Here is a 22,797-nt window from a genome sequence, read left to right as displayed (position 1 = left end):
TTCTCTAAAGGAGCATCTGGATGTTGATATATTACACTGCATTCCAAAATTAACAAACTGTGTGCTTCTCTTCTCCTTTTCTCCAGGTGTTGCCTGCCTACACCACAAGGAGGCGCTCAAATCCAAACATGAGAGGGCTGGATTAGACTCGCATAGAACCTGGAGCAGGAATTCTCTCTTTTCCTCCTGTTATGTCCCAGATCTGCCTTCTGCCTGGCAATTGCTTTGAGTTCCAAAGGACCAGGGACCTAGGATGAGGAGGAGCACTAGATTTTCCTTGAACCTGCTTTTGTTATTGCCACTCTGCTTTGTGTGGACAGTGGTGGCCCTTGACCTGGGGCAATCTCCGTGCACCACCTTGGTCCAGGGCAAATTCTTTGGGTATTTCTCCTCTTTTGCTGTCTTCCCGTTGAACTCTTCCCGTTGCTCTTGGATTATCCAGAACCCCGACCCCAGGAGGTACACCCTATACATGAAGGTCTTGAAACCTGTGGGCGCATGTGACCACCAGCAGATACGCACGTACCAGTTTGACTCGTTCTTGGAGTCAACTCGGACGTACTTGGGCATGGAGAGCTTTGACGATGTGCTAAACCTGTGTGACAGCTCCACCCGCTACGCCTTCCTCCAGTCCAACAAGCAGTTTCTCCAGATGAAGCAAATTGCTTCTGTGCTGGAAAGCAGCCCTGTTCAGTGGAAACCTGCCAAAGTTCAGGAAAGAGACTTCTCGGTGGAATACTTGGTGGTGGGCAACAGGAACCCAAGCAAGGCAGCTTGCCAAATGCTGTGCAAGTGGCTGGAGACTTGCTTGACCACAAGCAGCAGTTCCCACCCTTGCGGCATCATGCAGACCCCATGTTCTTGTGCCAGTGGAGAGGTGCTCGATCAGCCCAGCGAGATCCTTGGGTTAACCAAAAAGAAGGACGATTGTTTTAAGGATGGGATTTACTTGGAGAACTGCATGAGTAGCCCAAAGGACAGCAGTGGACTGGATTTCTTAGGTAAGTGTGTCTCAGTACTTATATACTCTGGTAGGAGGATAGAATTTGTGACTTAGGCAGGGGAACATTTTCTTTATCTATTGCAACGTTATCTTCTAAAATGGCGTCTTGATGCTGAAGGTAAATGTTTAAATTTGAAGGGACATTGATGACATTTATCAAAATGCGATTCTGACTTGGAACTGGTTTTGATGTCTTGGATGTTACCAGGGGATCCTAGGGACTGTAGCAGAAACTGGGAATTCTAAGGAAGTTAGCCAGCATTCGTCCCTATAGAGAAGCAGGGCCCTGGAAAGGATTCCGTACGGATTTGATATTTAGTGCAGAAATACTGTCCTAAGGTGGCTCCAGGTAGCTTGCATATAATTTCAAGGCCGGCCCACTGCATGATGTACCAGAATTTCGGGGGGGGGGGCTGTTTCAGCTATGTAAGAGGAGGAAGAGAGGTCTATCAATGGGCAGGCCATGGTGGGTATATGGAACCCCCATTACTAGTGCTGTACGATGCTAAATGACAGTTTAGGAATTACTGGTGGGAGGAGGTTTTTGCCTACATGCCTAACTGGCAGGCTTTTCCAGAGACATCTTCTTGGTCAGTGTGGGAAACAGGATGCTGGGCCACAGGTGCCATTGATCTGATTCTGCAGGCTCTTCCTAGGCGTGATCTCTTGCTTCTCCAGCTAAAAGAGATCTTGGGTGATAAAACCAGCAGGAAAGGCACTGGAAAGTTACTCCCAGTCAGGGCAGATGGGATTGGTCCAAAGGGATGAATGGTCTGACTTACTAGATGTGTTGCAGATTCAAGGCCCCAGCAATAGGCCTTCTCAGGAGTGATGACTCTGGAAGACCTATTTTTCTTAAACAGAAGTCTTTTATTAATACATTTAGCTAAACAATTTGGACATCTGCTGCTGTTGTGACTGAGGTCAGACAGGAGGTCTTCAAAACAACTTCACTTTCTCCTTTTCCCTCCTACGTGTCACACTAAAACCCCTCCTACTGCAAGTGTCATTTCATTCCTTTCCGCTGCTTCTGTTCTTACTGCACATACTGATTCATTTCCTTCATTCCCTATAATGAACCCTTTAAAGCTTCCACAATCTTTACCCAGAAGATGCTTTGTTTCAAGCCATAAAAAAGAAAAACCTTAACCTTTGTGAAAGTCATCAGTTAATAAGTCTGAGTAAACAGAGTGGATCTAGTCTTTACACATTCCTGGTGGGACAAATACTTCCAAGTGCTCTCGCCTTATTTGTTGTGTTCTATTTCAAAGCTGGCATGTGATTTCTAAGAGCAAGAGCAAGTGTGCCAGCACTTAAACCTATCCAGGAAGTCTCTTCTGACCTAAAACTCCTGCCCCTAATCCTAGATGGATGAGAGGTTGGGGTGATTGTGGTTACGCAATAGGAAGGACCAAGTTGTTTTGTTGTGATGAATGTCTTCCCTTGCTCCAGTGCAAAATGACACAACCCCTAGACTGTAAGGATCCTTTCACTCCCCCCCCCCCAACTTTTTTTTAAGGAAGCCTGTTTCAGAACAATCCCAATCTCACACATGTGGCGTTCCTTGGAAACCGCTGACTTTTTACATAGTGGGGCCTGGGGAGAGTTTTGGACATTCTGACTGTCAATGTGCTGGTTTAGGACTTGGTCAGATTTCTCCAGCTTTCAGAACAAATAGATTGCATGTGCTGTGTCCAAAGGCAGCAGGTGGTGTTTGTTTGATGGATAAGAAGGCCTTTTAGTGAGGCTGCCACTGGCTTTGGAAGACAGCAGGCCCTGGCATGAAAGGTTGATTTTTTGCTTTTTGTGCTGCTTGTCCAGGGTCCAAGCAGCAGTTTGGAGAGCTCCTTGTTCAGTCATTATCTTCTGAGATGTTTAAAGGCCTTTTGGGGCTTCTTACGTTCAGTGGCGCAGATAGAGGGGGTGCAAAGCACTAAGTTTTGCAGGGGGGTCTAACTGTGCAAAAGGCCCCCCTCCCCTTTGGAACCATTTATTTATTTATTCATTCATTCATTCATTCATTTAAGGTGTGTGTGTGTGTGTGTGTGTGTGTGTGTGTACACACCCCATCTTTCTACCCCACTTAAAGGTCCTCCAAGTGGCTTACAAAATAATATTTAATACAATAAAAACAATGCTAAAACAATTAATAAAAACAAATTAAAACCATAAAAAAACAATAAGACTCAATTGGATCAGATGTTTCGTAAAAGATGTTTTATAATAAACGCCAACCTCCCAAGCCATTCCCGGTGGGGGGAGCAAAACAGATGCAATATTTATTATTATTATTATTATTATTATTATTATTATTATTATTATTATTATTATTATACTTTATTTTTACCCCGCCTTTCTCCTGAAGGGACTCAGGAGAGGTGTTTAACAAGGTTAAAACACATTTAAAAACCTAGTTTAAAACAGATAAAAATAACATATTGTAACATATTGTAAACACAGTAGTCAGATAAAAACTAGTCAGATAAGAGCATAGCGCAGCAAATTAAAAAAGGATCAGGCCTGTAAACAGATGTTAAAAAAATATTAAAAGGTGTTAAAAAGGCCAGGAATTCAGAAGGCTTGTCAAAACAGAAGGGTCTTCAGGCCTCGCCGAAAAGTTTCAAGAGAGGGAGCAGTTCTTAAGTCAAGGGGAAGGGAATTCCATAGTGTTGGTGCCACTACTGATGCATTCACCTACATTTCTACAATGGCAACATGTCAATGTGCATTAACTAGGGCAGAGGCAACAGTTGTGAGTGGAAAGCAAAAGGGAACAAAACTTCCTTTCAATATTTGTTTTGCAGGGGAGGGCTTGGGGGTTTGGGAGCAAGACTCACAATGGCTGTCCCAGATGCCAAGTTGGGGATGGGGTGTAAGTCTCAGCTTCTAGAAGCAGGAATCATATCAAAACTCTCCTTGCTATGAATGGACAATTCTTTCTATGGAGCACTGCCCCCCCATCTATTAATGTGGCATTTGGAAATGACAGCTTGATAGAGATGCAAGTGTAATGAGTGGGCATAGCTCACCACAGGGAAAACCTCCCATCTCCACAAATTCCAGCCACTCTACCTTATGAAGTCAATGTGGCCTTGAAACTGACAGCCGCAGTTCCAGTCCTAGGAGAGCCACTTTCACCCCCAAGGATGAGTGGGAAAGAAAAAAGTTATCAAGTGTCCAGGAGCTGGAGGGCTGAGCTCACTGGTAGCGCACATACTTCACATGCAGAACACCCCACACACAATCTTTAAACTCTCCAGTTAGTAAACTGCTGGTAGCACATATCTCAGTCTGGGGCTTCAGAGACTTCAAGGAGAGGAGACAACACTGGGTCAGGTGGATTGTGGGTAACACAAGTTTTCCAGTCCACCATTCTCCTCTCCTCCCCACTTACTCATCCTCTCTGCCCTTGTTTCCAATTTGGCAGCAGGAGGAAAAGAATCAGTGGGTGCAAAAGGGCAGGTGAATGTGGGGGTTTCCTGCTAATCTACTGCCCCTGCCAGAGCGCACTTGATGTTGCTTTTTTGCACCTGCTGGAAACAGAAAGACCTTTGCACTATTTATCTGTTCATCACAAGGTGTCAGTCAGTCTGGCTTAACTAATGCCTGTGTCGTTCTGCTTTGGATTCCCATACAAAATCTGCATGGCCTCTTCCAGGCCTCCTCTCCTCCAGGCCTGTTTGGCAAGGAAAGAGTGTGCCGTTCATGGCGTCAAAGAGATGGATCTGCATAGCAGACATCCCAAACCCACGGAAGTGGGGACTGAGAAGGCCATGGCTCCTGCTGCGTGTGACCTACTGCTCCTCCTGGCTCCCATGTCAGAAACAGAAAGCAGATGGGAGGAAGAGAACACTGAAATTTTCAGTGTGCTGAAATTTCTGCAGAGTGTCAGTAAAATAAGCCATTACCTAAACATAGTGCACATACAGCAGAAGGCTTGGAAGCCAAGCAGAGTCGCCAGAGTGGTTATCATGAATTTTGCATGGGGTTTGCACCTGAGGGCAAACCCCTTTCCTCTTTCCTGCCTACCCCACCGTTGACATCCTGGAAGAGAACAGACTCTACCAGTTCTTATGCCAAGGGCAAAGATTCCCTGCTTTTCAGGAGAATGCCTCCTGTGACACCTCAGTTTTGCTCTAGTGGCCCAGAATGGCTCCAAAGAGGAGAGGGAGGGTATACTTGCTCAGCACGGTGAGGTTCCCTGCAAAACGTAATGCTTTGCATCCCCTCTAGCTGTGCTACTGCCTGTGACTGGCTCCCATGGATGTATAATAGTACTAAAACTAGTACCAACAATCAAAACAGACGATTGGTTTGGATTCTTGGTTCAACCCTTCCCAAAGTCCCATATTTTATAGAGTCAGGTTTATAGAATCCATCTGGATGGAGCCATATAGGCCTCTTTGTGTTGACACCAGAGCCCCCAAAACCTGTTTCATAGGTACTGAAGGCACACAGACCTCCTGAAAGAGCATTGTAGAGCAGTACTCTTCAACCTTTTTTGGTGCCATGACTCCCAAAATCAAATAAATCAAGTATGAGACTGGGATTCTACTGCTGATCCCATCCTGGCTCCTGGTACCCAATCCCCCAAACTTCTGCCCCCACACACCCCATTTCCCCCCTACTTCTTGTGTCTTCACAACACCCCTGTGAAGTAGCACCTTGAGCAGGGCTGGCCTTGGAGCTGCAGGGCAAAGCAGTGAGAAGAGGCTGTGTAGGATTATATCAAGAACTCAGTTTTGACCAGGCAGTATTATTATTGAACTGGATCCAAGCCCTCTCTTGCACAGTCTTTGAAAGGCTGTCACAAACCCCCAATAAGGTTTTGTAACCCCATTGGGGTCGTGATCCACAGGTTGAAGAACCTGTTCTAGAGCATCAACCACTCGAAAGGCTCTGTTTTCTGTGCTGGATCTCACTTAATGAGGACCCTGGAGCAAGGTCTAAGTTGTTGAACAGAGTGAACAACAGGACATACCCAGGGGCAAGAGGACCTTTCGGTACCTTGGTTTCAAGTTGATGATGATGATTCTTTTCAACAGGGTTTTGCACTTTGGATTGGACGAAGAAACAAATAGACACCCAATGAAAATCAAATGGAACTGGAATTATATGCTTTGGCCATCCTTATCTAGACGACAGTATAGTGGCTTTACACCTATGAATTAGGACCTGTGGAAGATCTCAGATACTTTTCAAGGACATAGGAACTTAGGCTTTTGTGGTCGAAAGTATCAAAGAATGAAAAAAAAATCCTCCTGTGGGCAGGGGGAAGGACAGCCCCCCATAGAGCACGTTGCGGTCACCCGGTTTTGAGGCTTCTAGAGCAGGGGTGTCCAAACCTTTTGGGAGGAGGGCCACATCATCTCTCTGACACTGTGTCAGGGGCCAGGAAAATAATTTACATTTCAAATTTGAATAAATTTACATAAATGAATATATCAGATGGAACTTATATGAATGAATGAAGGTCTTGCAATAGCTCAAGGCATATAAAAGGTGTTGCACAAAGCAAGGCTGGCCTTTCCTTTGCTGCTGCTGCTGCATCACAAATGTGAAAGAGCAAGCAGTGGAGGGAACCCTCGTCCCACAGCTCACGTGAGAGGTCGAACAGTTGGCCATCATGCTGAGAGCAGTTGCATCAGGCCAGCGTGGGCTCCAACAGGTCTTTGGAGGGCCAGAGGCTCATTGGAGACTGGGGGCTCCCTGAGGGCCAGATTGGGAGTCCTAGAGGGCCGCAAGTGGCCCCAGGGCCAGGGTTTGGGCACCCCTAGAGCACGAGTGATCATGGCTACGTTCATCTTCTTTCCCAACTAGGCCTGTCATCCCCACACTAAATTATATACAAAAAAAACATGTTTCTTTACATTTATAAGGTACCAGGAAGGAAGAGCTGCAGGGCATGGGGGGGGGGAGAGGTGAGAGAATTAAAGCCATCCTTCCTATTCTCCGCTCAATAGCTTACGGACATGATCACAATGCGGAAATATCAGCAATTACCTTCTGAATGTGCCACTGGTGTACGGGGAAGCCAAAAGGTGGAATTTACATCCCGTTTTGCTAGGGAGTTTTACAGGCAACTACTCCCATTGTTGCTACGAGGGGACTTTTATGTATCATTTAATGAGCAGCACTGCAGAGAGCAGCTCAACTGTTCAGTTCGGTGTCGTTCCTCCCAAGCTCAGTGTCATTTAACGCCTTCTCAGACTTGGCGATGGGGTCGATTCCTTTGCTGCAATGTACAGGGTAGAACTGAGAGCCGACCCCAAAGAAATCGGAGCCTCATTGGAGCACTGCTGTGTGCTGGCAAGGTTGTAGCCATGGGGGCAGGGAAAGGACTACTGGGACCGATTGACTGGGAAAGGGCAGGGAGGGCAGTGGGAGGGTGGTGATGGGGCAGGAGTGGGGCAGGAGTGGGTACATCAGGGCTGGGAGGGAGCGGGGTTGGTGCTGCCAGGGTGCACCGTATCCTATCCAACACAGATAAATGTGGACTTGTGACAGCGATATTGGGGCAAATGTCCCCTCACTTTGAGGAAACCAACAGCAGCCAAAATTCCCTTGTGGGATGCATCAGAGACCACATCAGTGCTGCTGCACTGGTGAAGGGGAACTTAAATAGGATTGGACTGCCTGTCAGAGTTAAAGTAGGAAGGAACCTTGGAGGTGAGAACATGATCAGTAACGGGGAGAAAGTGCCACTGCCAGTGGGTGTGTCTTTTCCTCTCTCATCTTCCCTATCCCCAAAGCCCCCTGCTTTGTAGTTTGTGAATGGGACTGTGGTCATTTGGACTTGGCTCTGTGTGTTCTGTTGGGGGGGTCCCACCATTTCAGGAACCCTTTGGTGTACTCTGACCCTCATATCGTGCCACTTCTCCACTTGTGGTTCTCTCCGGTTTGGCTTCTCCTAATTGCCTTGTTGGATGAGGGGCTGAGCATGATGACTTTTGTGAGTCTGTTTCAGCCCAAGAATTCTTGATCACACCTCTGAACATGGTTGCATTATGCAGGATCCTGCATCAGATGAGGTCTGGGGCATTGGTGCAGGTGACCTTTGATGATGCTTCTCCGACCCTACGGCACTTTGGTTAATTAATCTGAATAGTGCTCTTCTGCGCTCCTCTCTGCCGACATGCATGTCCAACCTATTTCCATATCCTGCTCATCAGCTTTCTAACTTCTAATGGCCTTCTAATGTGGTCCTAATAGGTGGGACATCCTGAGAACACCTCGTGCCTCCTAATTGCATATACGTTCCTACACCTCTGTCTTGTGCTCAGAAATTCAATATCGTGCAATAATAATTCTGCACAGTTGCACACTTCATTAAGCCAAATGGTCATTGTGGCCCCCATGTGACCTATCCAGCCAAAATGAATCCTTCCTGAAGTGGGGGATTTGGACAGCTACTGAGTAGCAATAAAGCAGCCTGGTTTGGCTCAGCCCATGTGTTTCGGAGCTTTAAAATACTTTAAAATAAAACAGAAAAGCAAGAGTGGACAATTCTTTGCCCCCCAAGCGACTTTTTTAAAAAAAAACAAACAAAAAGTATTAGCTATAGAAAAGATTACTTATGGAAGATTTGAACTGAATCCCTTACCATTCTTGTTAACTTTTTAATAAACATTTGCTTCTATACCCATTAGAACTGGGGGGGAAAGGTTTCTAGTTCAATAATTTCTGATTGGGACACTATGAGCCCAATCCTATGCATGTCTACTCAGAAGTCAGTTCCATTGCAGTCGATGGGGCTTACTCCCAGGAAAGTGTGGATAGGATTGGTCTGTAAGCTGTCAATAGGACACTAAAGTGAATTTAAAAGAACTGTTTTGGCCTGAAAGAATTCTGTCTGTAGAGTGATAAACAGATTTCTTGAGAATTGCACCTCCATTGTTGACTTTTTGCAAAATAAGGGCAGACAAGATGGTACGCTTGTTGCATGCTTTGTGATGTTAAAGTTGGTCCTGAACATCAGGAATGTGCTATGCCAGTGTTTCTCAACATTTGTCCTCTGCTGTATCACTTCACACAGTCCAGTATCCACTGGGGGTCTGGGAACAGACCCCCACCCCCAATACCGACATCCAACTCCTATTTCAAGAGAAGGACAAGACACTTGTGGTGGTCATGGAAGCAAATGGAAATCTAGGGAAAGAATTTGAGAAGAGGTTGTCGGAACAAGAGAGGTGAATGAGTTTGAGTTTGTTTTCTCTGTTTCAGAATTTGGGTTTGTTTTGTGGCTGACTCCCTCCGCATAAATTTGCTTTCTCTCTCGAAACGGGCTTGGCGGTTTCTTGGCTGCTTTCCTCTGCCCTCCAACCAAGATCAATTCTGCAGATCATTGCTTTGAACCAAGAGCTCAAACAGCTCCAAGTGACAGACGTTCCAATAAATGCTAGGAGAGAACAACAACAACAAAAATTAAACACTTGAGCCCAAGGAAAGACCAGTTTGCTGTCATTAAAATCATCCGCAGGGTTTTGGCCATTTACAAGCTGGAAGCTGACGGGGCATCTGCATCCAAACCAGAATTGCATGCCAGGTGGGCAAGCTTACAAAGCAAAGCTGGACCTGCCAAGATCAGTAGTGTCCCTGCAATCTTCTGTCCAGCAGGGGCTTCACCATTGTCTTGCCCCACACTCTCATCTGTACACACTAATCAGGCATTCATCTTTTCAAAGCATAAGAGTCTGTTTGCGTAGAGCTGCTCCCAGTGACTATTTAGAAATTCTACTGTTGAAGTATAATGTCATTCCACATCTTGGAACCTCCATATTTTATTCCTGCCTCCATATTCTAGAACTCAAGGCCATCCAATTCAGGACAGACCCTCCCCCAAAGGATGTCACTGCACAATAAATTAATTTAGTATTCAGCCACAAGATGTGGTGGCTTCGATGGCCATTGACTCAGGGCCCAATCCGATCCAACTTTCCAGCATCGGCACAACCGAAATGCAGCCCTGAGGTAAGGGAACAAATGTTCCCATATCTTGAGGAGGCCTCTGTGACTGCCTCCCCACCACAGGATGCAGTGCACACCCCATTGGCATGGCTGCACTGGCATGGAAAATTGGATAGGCTTGGGCTCTCAGATGTCTTTCAGTGGCGTAGCTAGATCATTTGACACCTGGGGACCATAAATTTTTGTCACCCCCATACAACTTACTTACTTACTTACTTACTTACTTACTTACTTAATTAATTAATTAATTAATTAATTAATTAACATTTTTATACCACCCTTCCTCTAAGGAGCTAAGGGTGGTATGCTCAGTTCCTCCACATATTTTGTTCTCACAACCCTGTAAGGTAGGTGAGGCTGAGAGATAGTAATAGTTATGTCACGAAACGAATAATAATAAAGGCCAGAAAATAAATGCAGTGAATATTTCCCCCAAGCAATAATGCATCAAAATGAAGGTGAAATTCTGCATCAAATGGTATATAACATGCCGGTATTATTCATAAAAGCCACAATTTTGGTCACTAGAGTGTCAGCCCCCCCCCCCCCCCCGGATGTCTCATTGGTGTGTTTTGAGTTAAGGCAGTGGTTCTCAAACTTTTAGCACGGGGACCCACTTTTTAGAATGACAATCTATCTTGGACCCACAGGAAGTGATGTCATGGCTGGAAATGCCATCATTAAGCAAATTAAAATAAATAATTATAAATGATTAAATTAAAGAAAAAAATAATAATTAAATACGGTGAAACCAGCCCTGTTCCATCAACTGAATTTTCTCTATAGCCTGCCTACAATAACACCACCCCCCCCCCCAAAAAAAAATCACAAAAAAAAAATCAGTAAGATTTTAAGCCCTACCCAGTGTCCAAAGTTCTTATATTTAAACCATATCACTATCAGGTCCCACCTAGCTTCACAAGCCTAATCACGAATAAAAATTCACCTTACCAGTCCTAGCCTCTGTTTTATTCTATTTTTTTTTTTTGGGGGGGGGGGACTGCCTTTTGGAGCACTTGTTGAGCTCCACTTTCTTCAGATTGGGACCATGCAGCTAGCCTTGCACTTGCCTTTGACTTGACCAGGAGCAAGGCATTGGCTTAGTTTCGCTTTCCATAGGGCTCAATACATTCGTCAGCTTGGAGGGATGGACTTCCTTCTTGGATGTTTTTGGGGGCTTTATTCATTGGATTGGGACCATTCAGGTATGCTTGGATTCCTCTCTGCCTTTCCATTCCGTTGGACTAAAGCAAGTTCACCTACTCACGAGTAAACACGCGATATGACTCAGTTTCACTTTCCATAGGGCTCCATGCATTTTTGTTTTCTGGTATTTTGGCCATAACTTTTGATAGAATGGAGATATTTCACTCCGGTTTTTTCCATTGCATTCTGCTGTACATTCCACATCAAATGGTATATGGCATGATTGTATGACAATTTTAGCTATTTTGGTCACTTGTGGTGTCACCCCCCAGGTTGGTACCTAGGGCGGTTTGCACCCCCGCCCCTCGTTAGCTACACCACTGATGTCTTTGAAAGGGTCTTAGGCAAATGAAGGCTCTGTCTATAAATAGCTACTACTAGTTATGGTATCTATATGGAACCAAGACTGGACCATCCATGAGGCCAACTGAAGCAGTTGTCTCAGGCAGCAGATTGAAGGGGTCACCATCTTGGTCCACTGACTTGCCTCCACTGTCCCTTCTTCTCCTTCCACTTCCTGGATTGGAAAAGGAAGAGGGGGAAAGAGGAAACATGGAGGAAACTGCGGAGCCAGGAGCATGGGGAGAACAAAGGCTGGCACATCAGTTGGTAAGGGAGCAGCATTTGTCATGCCACCTCAAATGTCAGAAGGTCTTGGGCCAGCCCTGAATGAAATGTGCATGTTCAGAGAAGCCAGCAGCACAGGGCAGTAGCATAGCCAGGGAACAGCACAGCAAGTATTGCAGGTGCAGCAACACGCAGTGCCCACTCCCTCTCGCCATCAGAGCCATTGGGGCAGCAAGGCAATGTGCAGGCGCTTGCCAGACCTGCATGTTGTCATCGCTGTCTCAATGACTTGGAAGGCGAGTGGGCCAACACAGTGTGTTGCGGTGCCTACAGTACGTATCGCGCCACCCACCTCTGGCTATGCTACTGGCAGGGGGGACCTCTTGCCTTCACGCCTGCTTGTGTGTTTGACTACTGCAAAGCAGGATGTTGGATTAGATCCCTTTTCATTTTTGCCTCTGGTGACATAACCAGAAGCACATCTGACCAGAACCTTCCCTAAGTAAGATCAAGGAGAGGTTTTAATCTGAATGAGCAAGAGCCAGGAATTAGCTTTAATTTGTTCTTTGCCCGAACCATTGCATCATTCTGACTCTTAGAGCCCAATCCTGTGCATGTGCACTTGGAAGAAAGTCCCAGTATTGACAATGGGGATTACTCTCTGGTAAGTGCGACTATTTGCAGCCTTAAACCGTCCAAATGATTCAAAACGCAATTTTCTGACGGAGAATATTCCAGCCTCCCCACATTGCCTTGTTGACTGTGGTCTTGGACAACATCAAGGGTCTTTTCTGCCTATGGAAACAAGGGAGTCCTGACTGCAGCTGTACCCCCAATCTCAAGAGTAGTTGGGACTCTGACTGTTTAGCCTGGTGGCGATCCTCACCTGTGCTTGGACTGTACCACTTCAGAATGTGTGTAGGAGCTCATAGGACTGAATGCTCCCCCACACAAGGGGGATAATTATGAAAACCCAGTGCCGTAGCTAGCGGGAGACAGGGGGTGGTACACCCTGGTTGCCAACCTCAGGGGGGTGACACCACGAGTGACCAAAATTGCTAAAATCATGGTTGTTAGGAATAAAACCATCATGTTATATACTATTCAATAATTAATTTACAGCATAATGCAATGGAAAAAAAAACACAGTGAAATATCTCGTCTAAAAAAGTTATGGCCAAAAAACCAGAAAACAAAAATGCAACTGTCGTATGTAACAAAAGTACAATTTCCTTAATCAAAACAAACCAGTGAGACTGATATTTTTTTTCCAGAGAGCCAATGAGATCTTATTATGATAAAGCATGGAACTAATAAGGTGTTAGCAAGGTGATACCCTAGGAAGGGTGACACCAGGAGTAGATCCTGTGTTTGTGTTTGGGGGGTGGGGGGGGAATCATTACTTTAACTCCAGAGCCCAGGTTAACCAGGCAGATAGACCTGGAATCCTGATTGAACTTCGGCTTCTGTGGCAAAGGTTTGCTGGGTGGTTAGACTTGGGCTCCTGTCTGGATTTGGAGCCCAGATCTACCTGCTTGGTAGACCTGGGCTCCCATTCCAACTGCCCTCTGGAGCCCTCTTCTAGGCAGGTAGATCTGGGCTCCTGTCTGGATTTGGAACCCAGATCTACCTACTTGGTAGATCTGGATTAATGGGCTCCCATTCCAACTGGTGCCTGATTTTGCACCCCATCCTGGTGGGCGCCCTTATCTGCTGACGAATTAATTTTGTCATATGGGTGGGGGCACAAGTTTATGGGTCCTGGGTTTCAAATGACCAAGCTACGCCACTGGGTAAACCCCCTTTGTCAATTTCAGCAGTGGATGCGAAATTGGGGTGGGGTGAAATGTGCTGGTTTGGCATTGTGCTCTTCTTCCTGGTGGATGTCATTTGTTTTTACCTTAAAGCCCCCCCCCCCCACCCACTTTACAACCTGCAAATAGGCTCATGACACTGAGGGGCATTTCAGGCCAGCTGTATTAAACCTAAAAGCGAGTCCACTCTCTGTTTACACCGTCCTTTTAGGCTCATGTGTTGCATTTTAGTGCCACTCTGCTGAAAATGATAATTCAGCCATCATAAAAAATATTTTAATTAAAATTCCACATGCTCTCCCCTTCTGCCATATCTCCCCCTGCCCCTCCCTCACTCCTTCTCCCAAATGGAACATCTAGTGTCATTTCGGGAAAAAAAAAAAAAAAACCGCTCTCCATTCCACAATTAAATAATTGAATGATCTTCTGGCAATGAAGTACTCTGCTGCCTTTCCCCCCCCCCCATGTATTACAATGTTAGTTCCCTCCCCCTTGCCTTCTTTTCAACACCCTCCCCTGCTTTTTCCCCTCTGGTGAGATAAGACTGCCACTCTTGAAAGCCATTTTAAATATTCATGTTTTAATTAAGGGACTTTATTGCATGAACTCTGTGTTAGACAATAAAAGGGACTGCCGTCGGCCCAACACATTTGGTGTTTGCTCTGGAAAGGGGGGCTGGAAAGTGGAAGGGCTAATATGTTTCTTCAGTAAATATTTGCAAGACAGATGGCAAGTGGGGAGGTGTGGAGGGCAGGATTATGTACGGCCAAAGATCCCTCCCATGTCTTCTTAACCGACCCCGGGTTTCTCAATCCAACCTGAGTTATCATTGACCGTCTCTTACTGTATTAAGTGCTCCACACCTCAGAGCAACCGCACAGTCAGTGAGCTATTGATTTTTAAGATCTCGAGCCGATCTTTCAGTCTATTTCAGTCTATTTCATACTGGTTTCATTATCTCCAAACAGCACCTCCATTGCTTGTGTGTGGCTGCGCGGGCCGACACACTTTTGAGTTCACCGTGAAACGTTGTCTCTTTTTGGCCACCTCCTGGATCTTAATCAGCCTTTGAGGTTCTTGCCACAGGTCTGTCTAAGCTGTAATCAGGGTGCAACACTCATGCACCAATCAGATAAGCACATTTGATTTCCTTGCAGTTACCTTTTCTTTTTGATGAAGGGCTCGCCCTCATTGAGCACACGCATTTTGACATGAAAACCAAAACTCATGGGTAATTTGCTCAGTTCTGTTCTCAAGACCTGCCTGGTGCTGTGGATGAAACAGAAACTCCCTGACTGTGTGCCTCAAGCATGCCTTTAGGAGTCATGTGATCATGTTGGGTATGTTCACCCTTCACCTTTGCCATTGTAATAGAAAAGCCAAATATAGCATTCATTGCTTCCCCGGACCATTATATACATGGGCAGCAACATGACTGAATAGAATGAGGATGCACCAGGATTCTGTGAAGGAGCTAGCAATGCAGTGGATGTCTGCAGAGGTTTCCAAGAAGTGTCACCAATAACCAGCAATAGTCATCTCATCTCTGCAGCTCAAGGGTTTACCTGGCTAAAGAGGACTGGTAGGAAGCGTTACAAGAACAGAAGAACAGCCCCACTGGATCAGGCCATGGCCCATCTAGTCCAGCTTCCTGTATCTCACAGCGGCCCACCAAATGCCCCAGGGAGCACACCAGATAACAAGAGACCTGCAAGGCCTCCTGGGAATTGTAGTTAAGAACATAAGAACAGCCCCACTGGGTCAGGCCATAGGCCCATCTAGTCCAGCTTCCTGTATCTCACAGGGGCCCACCAAATGCCCCGGGGAGCACACCAGATAACAAGAGACCTCATCCTGGTGCCCTCCCTTGATCTGGCCTTCTGACATAGCCCATTTCTAAAATCAGGAGGTTGCGCATACACATCATGGCTTGTACCCCGTAATGGATTTTTCCTCCAGAAACTTGTCCAATCCCCTTTTAAAGGCGTCCAGACCAGACGCCATCACCACATCCTGTGGCAAGGAGTTCCACAGACCAACCACGCACTGAGTAAAGAAATATTTTATCTTGTCTGTCCTAACCCTCCCAACACTCAATTTTAGTGGATGTCCCCTGGTTCTGGTGTTATGTGAGAGTGTAAAGAGCATCTCCCTATCCACTCTGTCCATCCCATGCATAATTTTGTATGTCTCAATCATGTCCTCCCTGAGGCGTCTCTTTTCTAGGCTGAGGAGGCCCAAACACCGCAGCCTTTCCTTGTAAGGAAGGTGCCGCAGCCCCGTAATCATCTTAGTCGCTCTTTTGCACCTTTTCCATTTTCGCTATATCCTTTTTGTGATGCGGCGACCAGAACTGGACACAATACTCCAGGTGTGGCCTTACCATAGATTTGTACAACGGCATAATATTAGCTGTTTTGTTCTCAATACCTTTCCTAATGATCCCAAGCATAGAATTGGCCTTCTTCACTGCCGCTGCACATTGGGTCGACACTTTCATCGACCTGTCCACCACCACCCCAAGATCTTTCTCCTGATCTGTCACAGACAGCTCAGAACCCATCAGCCTATATCTAAAGTTTTGATTTTTTGCCCCAATGTGCATGACTTTACACTTACTGACATTGAAGTGCATCTGCCATTTTGCTGCCCATTCTGCCAGTCTGGCGAGATCCTTCTGGAGCTCCTCACAATCACTTCTGGTCTTCACCACTCGGAAAAGTTTGGTGTCGTCTGCAAACTTAGCCACTTCACTGCTCACCCCTGTCTCCAGGTCATTTATGAAGAGGTTGAAAAGCACCGGTCCCAGGACAGATCCTTGGGGCACACCGCTTTTCACCTCTCTCCATTGTGAAAATTGCCCATTGACACCCTCTCTCTGTTTCCTGGTCTTCAACCAGTTCTCAATCCATGAGAGGACCTGTCCTCTAATTCCCTGACTGTGGAGTTTATTCAGTAGCCTTTGGTGAGGGACCAAGTCGAACGCCTTCTGAAAGTCCAGATATATAATGTCCACAGGTTCTCCCGCATCCACATGCCTGTTGACCTTTTCAAATAATTCTATAATGTTTGTGAGGCAAGACTTACCCTTACAGAAGCCATACTGATTCTCCCTCAACAAGGCCTGTTCGTCTATGTGTTTTGAGATCCTATCTTTGATGAGGCATTCCACCATCTTACCCGGTATAGATGTTAGGCTGACCGGCCTATAGTTTCCCGGGTCCCCCCTCTTTCCCTTTTTAAAAATAGGCATGACATTTGCTATCCTCCAATCTTCTGGCACTGTGGCCGTTTTGAGGGACAAGTTGCATACCTTAGTCAAGAGGTCTGCAACTTCATTCTTCAATTCCTTAATAACTCTTGGGTGGATGCCATCAGGGACCGGTGACTTATTGATCTTTAATTTATCAATGAGGTCTGAAACATCTTCTCTTTTAACCTCTATCTGACTTAACTCCTTGGTCAGGAGGGAGGTGAGGAACTGTGTCGAAAGCCTTCTGAAAGTCCAGATATATAATGTCTATCAGTTCTCCCACATCCACAGACCTGTTGACATTTTCAAAGAATTATATAAGGTTCATGAGGCAAAACGTACCCTTACAGAAGCCATGCTGATTCTCCCTCAGCAAGGCTTGTTCGTCTATGTGTTTTGAGATTCTACTGGGCTATCCTGCAAGTGCAAGGACAATACCCCTCATTCAAGGAGGGGATTGAGGAAAAAATAAAAAGAGTCTGCTGTTGGGTCCACCCTGTGCATCTGGGTAGATATAAGAGAGAGAGAGAGACAGACAGACAGACAGACAGAGTTCTCAGGAGTGAAGCTGTCATTGTCCAGCAGCAGTGCACTCTCTAAGTGGCCCCAGAATTGAACTTCCATTGAAAGGCAGTTTAGAAAGACTGTTGGTGAAATGAAGCAATCATGAGGCTCAAGAGCTGTTTCAAATACCCTTGGAGGAGGGTGATACTAAGATGACACTTATACCTAACTTCTGTTTAGCAGTCATGTTTTGTATGCTTATGCAGAAATGTTCTACTGAGTTGGGAGTGATGGGGCTAGGGAGTAATCTACTAGGGAGTAATGGGGCTTACTCCCTGGTCACTTTATTTAAATTCATAGTTCTGGATTAATACAGTAACTCCAAACTCATCTCTCTGAGCTTTCTTCATATCAGCTTCAGCTTCTGGTGAACTAAACTTTCTTCATATCTCACATTCCAAAATATGGTAGCAGTTCCTGCTGAGTATGTTGGGCTTTTATATGGAAGTGTAAGTGAGGACTTCATATGTCTTCTTAGTGGAAAACAGACTTGTCTGAAAGAACATGCATCAATGTGGAATACATGCTCACATGGGTTTCCTTGGAACTTGCACTTCAGTGAGTTGCAGCTTTGAACTTCTTTTGTTTGTGTTGCTTATAGATCTGGTTAATTGCCTGTCTCATTCAAACCTATAATTAAATGTTAATGGGACAGATGCAGAGGGGAGGTTTACTAAACAGTGAACAGCAGTTCGTAACTTCAGCCTGAAGAGAGAGATGGTTGGCAGGAAGCTCTCACCCTGGAAATAGAGGCACCTTGCAGATGCAGCGAAATTGGGGTTGTATGTGTACATCAGACTAAGTACTCCACATAGTAATGAGTTAGATAAATTAGAAGCTTTTGTCACATTAAGTAGTCTGTGAGTTTGTGCTCAAGTATGTGCCCATCTTGTGGTGAGTGGTCCCCACAATGAGAGCGTGTACCCCCCTGGAACAGTATGCACTGTTCCTCAACAGAAGTGGAAACAGAAAGTACAGGTAATCTGTGCTCTCTGTTTCCCTTGCAAGTTTGAAAGTCTTGCTCAAGCTCATATATGGTGGCCAGGATTAAGGAAGCCTGGGGTGAGATGTGAGCCCCATAGCCGTAGAGTGGGAGCCGTTCAGTAGGAGCTGTAGCACGAAGCTGCTTAAGCAAATTCATCAGATATGAAAACATTCAGACAGGTGAGTTAGAGGCCTTGTGCGATGTTGTGTTCTCAACAACAATGTTACAGAGGTGGAGCGATTTGTGAATCTTGCTGTCTATTACAGGCAAGGAACTGGTTTAAAGTAGAAAACATGCAGTTGGTGTCAGACCCAATGCTGGTGTTATTTGGAGCAAATTGCCCCAGGGCTATGAAGCAGGTCGAGGCCTGTGTCTTGCTTTTTTTGTTTCATGCCATCCCATTGTCAGGAAGCATAAAGGTTTCCAAAATCGAGACAGTCTCCTCCACTCCGTGCAGCCGGCCCTGTGGCAAGCAGCAGAAGTGACCAACTGGATTTTGAATTCCTTGCGTGATAAGGTTAGAAAAGGTCCCTGGGTGGCTTTTGCTTCCATTCGACTCCTGACCGCCTCATCCACGAGAGGCAGCCCCCTCCTCCAGTGACTTCTCTCCTGGCATGGCATCCTCTAATATTTATAAACACCAACAATCAGAAGAACAAAAGATGGCAGTGACCCATGGTGCCAACGGAGCAGTGGCTCGGCTTTGCCAGCCTGGAGGAGGAGATATTGGCCTTCCTCCCCTGACCCGGCCCCCTTCCTGGTCCTTGAATGAGCCTCACTGCATCACAGCTGGTGTTCTGTTTCCAAGAGACAACTGGGACGTTGAAACGGTCGCACTCTAGATGCACCCTTTCCAGCTTGACTACTGACAGAGCCCATCATGGTTTCCTCCAGGGGAAGACCAAGCCCTCTTCCCATTGTGCCGTTTTTCTCCTTGACCTGAGTATCATAGAAGAACAAACAGCACAATTCTATGCCTTTCTATTCAGACACAAGTCCCATTGTGTTCAATGGGGCTTACTGCCAGGAAAATGGGTATAGGGTTGCAGCCTTAACCGCCCTCCCAAGTGACACAGAGGCCCACTGTTTACTGAAGGGGTAAACCAGTCTCAAGGGTGTACCACTTCTGATTGCAGGTGGGGGCTCATAGGATGGGGTGCTCTTCCATACAGAAAACGCCTTCTTTTAAAAACTTGCTGCCAGGGAGATTTTTTCAAGAATCTTTTGAAGAAAACACAATCTTGCACAATTCAAGATGGCAGCGCCCAGAAGAGCCTATAAGAAAAGGCCACTGGGGGCATCCTGCTGCACCCCTCTGATTTTTCTGTGGCACCCTTGGGTGCTGCAATACACAGTTTGGGAACCAATGATTTAATGCATAACTTGAAGAAAATTCACCACAGGAGGAAAAAAAAAATTCTGCAAAGTATTTTCAGCTCTTGAGCAGCTTCCTGTCTATTTCTCAGTGGGAGCAACCCAGCCCAGCAGTTATTTACATCCATTTGGAAGAGGAAAGTGCAAAATGCTGGGTGGGAGAAGAAGAGGAAAGAGTGGGGAACATACAGTAATTAAAAGGTCAGTGGGCTCGGTGGACCCGTCAAAATAGGTTGGAGGGCCAAATGCTTGTGTGGCTGTATTTGGGGCCTTGTGTTGGCAACCTTCAGTCTCGAAAGACTCTGGTATCGCACTCTGAATGGTGGTTCTGGCACAGCGTCTAGTGTGGCTGAAAAGGCCAATCCGGGAGTGACAATCCCTTCCACACCAGGAGCAAGTGCAGTCTGTCCCTGGTCTGTCTCCCTGGCTATGGGCCTTCCTTCTTTGCCTCTTTGCCTCAGTCTGTTGGCCAGGTGTCTCTTCAAACTGGGAAAGGCCATGCTGCACAGCCTGCCTCCAAGCGGGCCGCTCAGAGGCCAGGGTTTCCCACTTGTTGAGGTCCATCCCTAAGGCCTTCAGATCCCTCTTGCAGATGTCCTTGTATCGCAATTTGGGGCCTTAGGATTATAGCATTCAAGGGCTAGAGATGGTCAGGCCAGGGAAGATTCCCCAGAGTTTAGGATACCTAGAAGTCTAGCTGAGAAGGAGAAGGACAACTAGGTATTTATGATCATCATTTTTCTCTGTCTTTAGTCAGAATTCGAGCCTTGAACTGAGACATCTACATTTTGAGCAAGACTTGCCATTGAGTAAGGAGGTACTTGAGCTCGTCCCTTGGGGACTCACCTTGGCCTGAACCTGAAAAGGGAGGGGATGGCATTCAGAAGAGCACCAGACTGCTAACTGTTGAATGTGCTTCATGCAGGCTTCATTTCACAGGTGTGGTGAGGAACATAGCAACTTACGTAAAGTGTTTCTTGTGAGGATAAAGAAACATTGAGAGGAGAGAGATGAAGCCTGAAAGTGCCACTATGAGGAACGAATTATTGAAGCATATAAGTGACGCAGTGTGTCTTGATTTTTTCTTTGGAGAAACACAGCCTTCTTTCGGGGCGCAGACTCCTGATGCGTGCTGGTCTAGGGAATTAGACAGAGGAGACTTTGCCTCTTTTCCCTTCTGAAGACACCCAGCATCTACGGCTTTCACAGCTGTTGCTCTGACTCAGCAGGAAGCAGGAAGGACGGTTTGTTTCTTGCAGATCCAAAGCTCGAAATACTGCAGCCGCTACACCATTTCTGAAGCCGGGATTGCTAATTGCTAATCACTCAGGGGAAAATGTACCCACCAAATGTTCCATGACAATGACCCACATTTCCTGAGGGGATTCATTGTGGTTCTATCCATCCAGGTGTTCCCAAGAGGTTGGTACAAGGTCAGGTGGGACCCCCTTCAGACACCTGAGAAGCTGCTGGAGCATACATGCATCATTCTCATGCCGTTCCAATCAGATCAGAAGGCCTACATCTTTTGGGTTGGAGTCATGTTTTGGCTCCTTCCCACACAGGCCTACTTTCTGGGAGAGGTAGTCCTCTCCCAGAGGTAGTAATATAGTGAGCTATATTGCCCATTTCTCCTGCATATGAGAAGGATGCGTGTGGCAGAAGGTCTTACAGCCCAATCCCAAGGGTTCTCTGTGCAGCCAGAACTAGCATTTCAGCAGCAATGGGGACCTTGTGAGACAATCTGTCGCACAGTATTGGGCTGCTGCCACAAATGGAAGGAGGGGTAGCAAGAGTGGCAGCAGCTTCAAGGGACTCCACTAGTGCCAGTGAGCTGTCAGTGGGGTGAGCCATGGGTGAGGAGAAGGAGTAATGGGGGAGGAACTGGGTGTTGGGGAGAGAGAGTGGATCTCAGCAGCAGGAAGCTGCTCCCGGATCCTGTCCCTGGAACCTCTTTCTGGAATGCCCCCTGGCACCTGTCAGATTTCTTGCCAGCAAAATGCCTGGTGTAGGTCTGCGGAACCCATAGGGAATCAGGCAGTGTACCAGGGTGGGAAGTAAAGCATACTTAATTCCTGCAGGCTGTTCAACTGCCTCCCCACAGGATGCAGTGGAGCCTTGGCTCCATTGGTTCATTGGTTATAATGTGGTGAGGGGCATGATTGGGCTGTTAGAAACAGCCCCCCCCCCCAAAAAAAAAGTCTCTTGAACAGGTTCTATGAGTGGATGTAACTGACTGACTTCACTGAACACCTTCCAATTTATGAATTTGTATATTTTAAAATGGACGATTGCAGAGAGAGAAGAAACGGAACACATTCCACATGCACTGCCTCCGACACATCCTCGGCATCACCTGGCAGGACAAAGTTCCAAACAACACAAGTCCTGGAATGAGCTGGAATCCCTAGCATGTATGCACTGCTGAAACAGAGGCGCCTGCGTTGGCTCGGTCATGTTGTGAGAATGGATGATGGCCGGATCCCAAAGGATCTCCTCTATGGAGAACTCGTGCAAGGAAAGCGCCCTACAAGTAGACCACAGCTGCGATACAAGGACATCTGCAAGAGGGATCTGAAGGCCTTAGGAGTGGACCTCAACAGGTGGGAAACCCTGGCCTCTGAGCGGCCCACTTGGAGGCAGGCTGTGCAGCATGGCCTCTCCCAGTTGAAGAGACACTTGGCCAACAGACTGAGGCAAAGAAGGAAGGCCCATAGCCAGGGAGACAGACCAGGGACAGACTGCACTTGCTCCCAGTGTGGAAGGGATTGTCACTCCCGGATTGGCCTTTTCAGCCACACCAGACGCTGTGCCAGAACCACCATCCAGAGTGCGATACCATAGTCTTCTGAGACTGAAGGTTGCCAACTTATATATTTTAAAAGTACAGAACTGATATCAACAGCAAGGGGCAGCACCTAAACCTTTGGCACAGCAGTGTGCCAACTTTGGAAGCTCCTCCCACAAGGGGAATGAGAGTTATCCTCACACAAGGGGTCCTTCTGCATGGATGGAGCCCTTGGCCTGAGTGCCGCTCACCTCCCACTTGCAGAAGGAGCTTCTG

General features: G+C 46.5%; 1 protein-coding gene across 1 annotated transcript in view; it reads left to right on the top strand.

The window, feature by feature from the left end:
- Positions 1-253: 253 nt before the first annotated feature.
- ADGRB1 (adhesion G protein-coupled receptor B1) overlaps positions 254-22,797 on the top strand; it is a 232,251-nt gene continuing 209,707 nt past the window's right edge. Inside the window, exon 1 of the mRNA XM_066623182.1 lies at positions 254-1,001. Coding sequence (XP_066479279.1) covers positions 254-1,001 — 748 coding nt within the window. The remainder of the gene's footprint in view (positions 1,002-22,797) is intronic.

Source organism: Tiliqua scincoides, chromosome 4, assembly GCF_035046505.1.
Source record: "Tiliqua scincoides isolate rTilSci1 chromosome 4, rTilSci1.hap2, whole genome shotgun sequence".
Lineage (NCBI taxonomy): Eukaryota > Metazoa > Chordata > Lepidosauria > Squamata > Scincidae > Tiliqua > Tiliqua scincoides.
This window is presented reverse-complemented; position numbering and strand designations above follow the sequence as displayed.